Source organism: Nanorana parkeri, unplaced genomic scaffold, assembly GCF_000935625.1.
Source record: "Nanorana parkeri isolate BGI_ZX_2015 unplaced genomic scaffold, ASM93562v1 scaffold5, whole genome shotgun sequence".
Lineage (NCBI taxonomy): Eukaryota > Metazoa > Chordata > Amphibia > Anura > Dicroglossidae > Nanorana > Nanorana parkeri.
Genome location: NW_017306273.1, coordinates 4,661,904 through 4,668,102, shown reverse-complemented (window position 1 = coordinate 4,668,102; position 6,199 = coordinate 4,661,904). Strand labels below are relative to the sequence as shown.

The 6,199-nt window shown below is 46.2% G+C and overlaps 1 protein-coding gene across 1 annotated transcript in view; it reads right to left on the bottom strand.

Moving 5' to 3' along the window:
- TTC34 (tetratricopeptide repeat domain 34) overlaps positions 1-2,965 on the bottom strand; it is a 36,894-nt gene extending 33,929 nt beyond the window's left edge. Inside the window, exon 1 of the mRNA XM_018552291.1 lies at positions 1,311-2,965. Coding sequence (XP_018407793.1) covers positions 1,311-2,911 — 1,601 coding nt within the window. The 5' untranslated portion in view covers positions 2,912-2,965. The remainder of the gene's footprint in view (positions 1-1,310) is intronic.
- Positions 2,966-6,199: the final 3,234 nt, after the last annotated feature.

Sequence of the window (6,199 nt, the reverse complement as noted above, 5' to 3'; positions counted from 1 at the left end):
ACCATGGGGCACATAGATAGAAGACCCACACGGTATGCTGTCATAGTTTCTTAAAGGAAACAATGTTTCAGTAAGTTCTAAATTTGAGCTATTATTGTAAAGTATATATCTGTTAATGGACAACAAACTGGTATTCCATCAACCACAGTACATAGCCTAGGGATCTGCTGCTTTCTAGGGTGGGCATATATATCCCATTCATTGTTCTCAGAGAGACACCTGAGTCTCCCGGAACCTACAGTTCCCGTTTTTGGAGGAAAGTCTTTTGATAGACTTTATATACTTGCAGTGTGATAAAAAAAGTTCAAAAATACAACAGCACAGGTGTAGGAAATGTGAAAACTCCTACAACTTACACCCCAAACAGAACACCCCGACAGACAGATATATGTAAGGGGTTTCCATTTGCCTGCACTATCCCCTCAGTAACACTATGGACTGTTGTGATTTCAGCAGGGGTGGAGTGTTGGTTCAGGTTTTATAACAGTGCCTGTACTTCTGTCCTGGAAAGTCCCAAACACTTGCGCCAACTGGGCATGCCCTTTTTACCCAAAAAAAAAGGTGCAGGCGCTTTTTTATGTAAAACGTACTGTACATATGGTGCCACATATCAGTGGCACAATAATTCATACTTCTGACCAAGTTGTATATGCAAGGTGGCTGAAACTCTTAGGTGGACCCATATTTAAACGTTAATGACACTCTGTCGATTTGTCAATTTAGGGCGAATGACAGAGACTGTTAAAAGAACAACCCCCACCCCCTTAATGTCACCACTACCTCACTGCCCACTGTTGGAGCTTCAGTAAATACCTCTTCCCCTTCTTCCCAGGTTACAGTGCTGAGGCCTGAGCCACCAATCGCAGGGACCAAACATGATCACGTGAAGTTGATGGTGATGTTGATAACCCTGTGTAAGCTCTTTCTCCATCCTACATGGCTTGCACATGGTTTGGACTCTTCCCTCCATTAGAGAAATGGCGTAGAGGGGGCAAGGCAAAGCATTCCTCAATGGGCTAAGTGACTGAGTATCTTTAATAAACAAATGTCAATAGAGTTATATAAATTGTCTTGCTGGAATATTTAAAGTATAATAACATGGTTGAAATAGTTTGTTTAGGAGCTGCTCTATGCTCCCCCCATTGCTGTCCATATCCGAAGGTATCACAGTCTTCATTGAAAGGAGGACCAGACAAGCTAAACAGTCAAACAACTAACTGAACTTTTTTATGTGGATACGATTATAAGTCAACTTTAAACTTACCATAAATTGCCTGTAATAGAATTGTAGCATATTTATAGAATATTACCATTCCTTGGATGAAGCTCCATCTTTCTCTCCTGTCTTTTTCCTACTGAGGTTACGACCGGAGTCACCGGAGGGCTTCTTTTGTAGCACCTTCTCACCTTCTTCCTGCAACACTTTATAGAGAAGACCTCTTTGGTTCCATGGCACATAGGTTTTAGTGGTAAGGAAAGTCTCATCCAGTTTAAGTTTGCAGGCTGTAATGTAGTCTAGGGCGGTCAGATACGTGCTACCACTTACCATTCGGACCAGTCCTCTCCCGCAAAGAGCTTTGATGCAACTGGACGGATGAGGTGACTCATCCTCTATAATATTCTGAAAGTCCTTCAAGGCCTGCTGGTGTTCATTGAGGTGGAAGAGACAAAAGCCTCGTAGAACGTATAAGGTGTTCTGATAGGTCTTCTTCTCGGAGTTAATCAGCTGGTTGCAGATGTCCAAGCAGGTTCGGAAGTCCCCGGCTAAAAGTTTGCAGTCTGCCAAACGGATGTTCATTTCACGCCTGCTCTCTGGGCAGCACTGAATTAAAAACTGCAAAGCTTGCATGATCGGTAGAAGGAGGTCCGTACCAATGTCAGATCTGAGCTCTGTATGAGCGCGAACAGCTTCTCGGAAGTCTCCAAATTCCATTTCAATACAAGCCTTGGAACGCTCCATCACCCTTGCAACATCTGCACTGGAAAAGATCTCTGTGAACCTTTTCCTGGCATGAGCTGGGCTGACCCTGAAGGCCTGGGCCAAGTCCTGTACCATTTCTTTTGTCCTACAACCCAAAGAATAGTAGGCTGCAGCCCGATCTACCAGAAGACAAGATATCTTCTCCTCTTTGATCTTGGTTTCTAAAGACAAGGCCTCGATGGCTCTAGAATACACGGCTATACATTCTTCAAATTTACATTCCTCAAATAAGTAAGCTGCTTGAGTCTTACATATCTGGAGGTCATCGGGAGCCAACGCGGCCAGAAAACTGTAACAATCATGGAGCACAACTTTAATATTTCCTTCCGTGTTATTGTTTTCATAAGAGGAAATGTAGTCATGGAAAGCACGAATGACTTGAGGCAAATATTCTCTTTGCTTTGTGCAGATATATTGCCTGGCCTCGTCCTTGTACTTGGTGAACACTTGAATGTAATCAACAACCCCGTTTCTTGAGTAGGTTTGAGACAAAATCCACGCCAGACCTCGGGTCAACAAAAGTTTGGAGGAATGCTGGGGGTGGGTGTTCAGTAACGAGTTGCACCTGCTCACCACATCTTCGTAGCGACCCGTTCTAAGGAACGTGCCCATTTTAAACAAAGAGGACGCAATATTGTTTGGGCAGATCGTAGAAAGGAACACCGCCGCAATCCCAGGATTGAGTGATACAATGGCCATGCCATCACACTTTATTTTTGGTATTTCAGCATCCCCTAAGCACCATTTCTCCAGAGTATTGATCATTTCCTGGTGCTGTTCATCATCCAGAGACTTGACTCTCTGAAGAGCAATGGGCGCATTACAGCTAAATGCTGCCATAAAGAACGCAGCGGCCAATGAGAATTCTTCTTGGGTAAGATGTTGGTTGGCCTCTCGACATAATTGGCTGGGGACATCTTGGCCAGACATCTTTGGAGGGTGGTCAGTTAAGCAGATGGATAGAAAAATGTCTTCATTCTGCACTTATTTAGAGCTATACCTGCAAAATAGAAGAAAAAATCATCACTGTGGATAAAAATGCAAAAACAATCGATTTGGGATATTGCTACAAAGCATTTTTTTTTAGATTTCAGTGGACTGAATTTGTTGTCTTTGAAACAAATAATATATATTAGAGGTATGGAATCACTATTCTCTATTATATGTAGATGTTACAACCAGTGGTGAATTTTGGTTTTGTGCTGCCCTAGGCAAGGCTAAACTCCGGCAATCCCCCTAATCTAAATTTGCCACCACCGCTAACTGTTTAAGACATTTTGCCTAACCTATCAGTCCCTGGATACAGCAAGTGCCTATTTAAATTGTAACAGGCGCGCCCTGTATCACCAGCATCCCAGATGGGCTGTACGGGGTCTATGGTGGGCTGTGCGGGGTCTATGGTGGGCTGTGCGGGGTCTATGGTGGTGGGCTGTGCGGGGTCTTAGGTTAAGTGGGCTGTGCGGGGTCTATAGTGGGTTGTGCGGGGTCTATAGTGGGCTGCGCAGGGTCTATGGTGGGCTCTGCGGGGTCTTTTTCCCATCACACATGTGCTGCTCCACTTACCCGCAGCCTGAAGTGCCCAGCCTGCCTCCAGGACATCCCTCAGATTGCATGCCAGCCCTGAGCTGCCCGCTGCTTCTCCTCCACCTCCTGCTGGCTGGCCGGACCGCATCTCACTGGGCCCTACACTCCTCTACCGGGCAGCTCTCTTATTAGGCAGCCGCTCGTGAGGCCTCGCGGCCACCTAGATTGCCTGATTAGGAAGGCGCCACTGCCTGATTCTGTGTGACCTGGCTCACCTTGGCCCACCGGGTATGCCCGATGACCAGCCCGTAATGCACCTTATGCTTTTCTTAGTGCCTGTGTTTTAATCTATTAGGTAAAGTGACTCTGTCAAGAGACAGAAGATAGGCAGTGCCGGTGGGGAGGCAGGTGCAGTACCAGGTCTAATTGTTCATCTAATGATAGGGTGACTTTAAGATGATGCTGGTTCTCCCTGAAGAGGAGGAGGAGGGGAGCATGTATGTATCTGTATATCTCTCCTACCAAACACAGAAACATACATTTTAGTGGACTGCCCCTTTAACTATGCAGTTTCACATAATATTGAATGCCGGGTCATTCTCTAGTTAGGCTACCAGCAGACATCAGACGGCGCTCTTAAGGAACATGACATTTTTATTTGCTTCTCTGAGATAAAAATCACATGAATTACTAGCAAAGTCTCCGTTACAGTAGAGCAATGCCACCAGAAAAATCTTTAAAGCTGAAATCCAGCCACACAGCCTAATACACAGATGAGCTTCATACGTAGGGGCTGTTATACCTGCCAAAGGATTTGTATATCTGTCTATCCATTCCTGAGATTTACACAAACTTGCCAGACAGTGCAGCCAGGTTGCTGACCTGATTTTCCCATACTCATACTCGCCCAAATGCTCCGATACTTACCTCCGATACCAGTCAGAGGGAGACCACCCCCTGACCGGCAGTGCCGATGGAGCATGAAGCTGGCTTCCTTCCCAATCAGGAAGCCGGGAGGCGGGTCATGACGTGCCCCCGGTTTCCTGATTGGCTAGGAAGCCGGCTTCACTTGTTGCTAGGCAGCCTGGCTTCCTGACCAATCAGGAAGCCGGATGGCACCTCATGACTTTTGATTGGTCAGAAAGCCAGGCAGCCTCAGGAAGTGAAGCCGATGTTCTTTTGATTAGAACAGCGACTGCAGAGGCAATCAGGAAGCAGGGCGACGGGTCATGATGCGGCGCCCGACTTCCTGATAATCGGGGCACACGGCACCGATACTCGGTATCGGCGAGTACCGGAAAAAAAACCATCGGTACTCGCACTCGATACCGAAAAACCGATATCGGTGCATTCCTAATTGAGATTGTAGCCCATCCTGGGAGTGAGCTTGGGGCGGTGACTACTCTACATCACACACAGGGACCATGGGGAACATAAGTAGCCCCCCTCCAGAAGGAAGGACAGTGTCAGCACTAAGGATGGGCTGCATGTACGAGTCGACCATAGGTTCGACTCGAACATTGCATGTTCTAGCGTTCGCCGAACATTATGGGATGTCTCCCCCCAGGCACCATATTTATAGGAATTTTTCATTTTTAATGTTTCATTTTAAGTGATGTTAAATCACTGCTCCTTTAAAAATTGTATTTTTTAAAAGTGTTTTTTTCATTGATACATGTCCCCCAGGGCAGTACCCGGATCCCCATACACTTTTTATGGCCAATAAATTGCATATAAGGCTTCAAAATGGGGACATTTAAATTTCTGAGTTCTACCCCCATAGACTTGCATTGAGTTCTAAGTTCGAGTTAGAACTTTTTCCATGTTCGAATTAGAACCGAACACAGGGGTGTTCGGCTCACCCCTAGTCAGCACCAATTTAGAGATGATTGGAGGATCTGCAGCCGAGTAATACACAAATAAGATACATTGCTGTTCATAGTTAAGGTGCCTGAATGTGTTTTTAAGATTTAACTCCGGAGTTTAGTGTCACTTTAAACACTACAGCAGGGTCACCTTCCCCCAAGACTGTGATTGGATAATGAAGGAGCAGCAGAAGACTGATGAGCTCATCTCTCTGTTTACTCTGCTTTCTCCTCCTATCAGCATGTTCCTTGTCAGCACTAAGCATGCAGCACACCTGTTTGCTCCCTCATTCTAGTCTCCCTCTCCCAGGATAAGTGCGGCTGTAATATTCAGTCAATATGAACTACTACTTTTGAGCTGCGGCGGGGAGCATTCCCTGGCCCTTTGTGCAGTATAACTGGCGGTGTGGCGAATGCACTTGCTGCAACCGATTGACCCCCGGGGTCATCATTAATGGTGTGACCTGGACATATAGAAAACAATAGACTTCCACTCTATGTAGCCTTGTGCTGAGCTTGCATCTACCTATGCAGATCAATGCAGCTCGGGCTCATCATACATGTGCTGTAGTGTGAAGCATGCATGCATTTTTACGCAGTGCAACTCAAGAGCACAATGCATTGAAACAACGCACTACAGCGCCCCTCAATGACCCTACGCAACGTACACCAGCGCCCGCACGCGCTGGCGCGATTGAGCCCTCACCATACACATGACCTGCTGACCTCAACCGATGTCTCAAATTGAGTTTGGTTTTTAACCATCTATCACCCGCAATCCTTGATACTACAGCAGCCCCCCATTGTCACATCAACTACCTGATCCCCC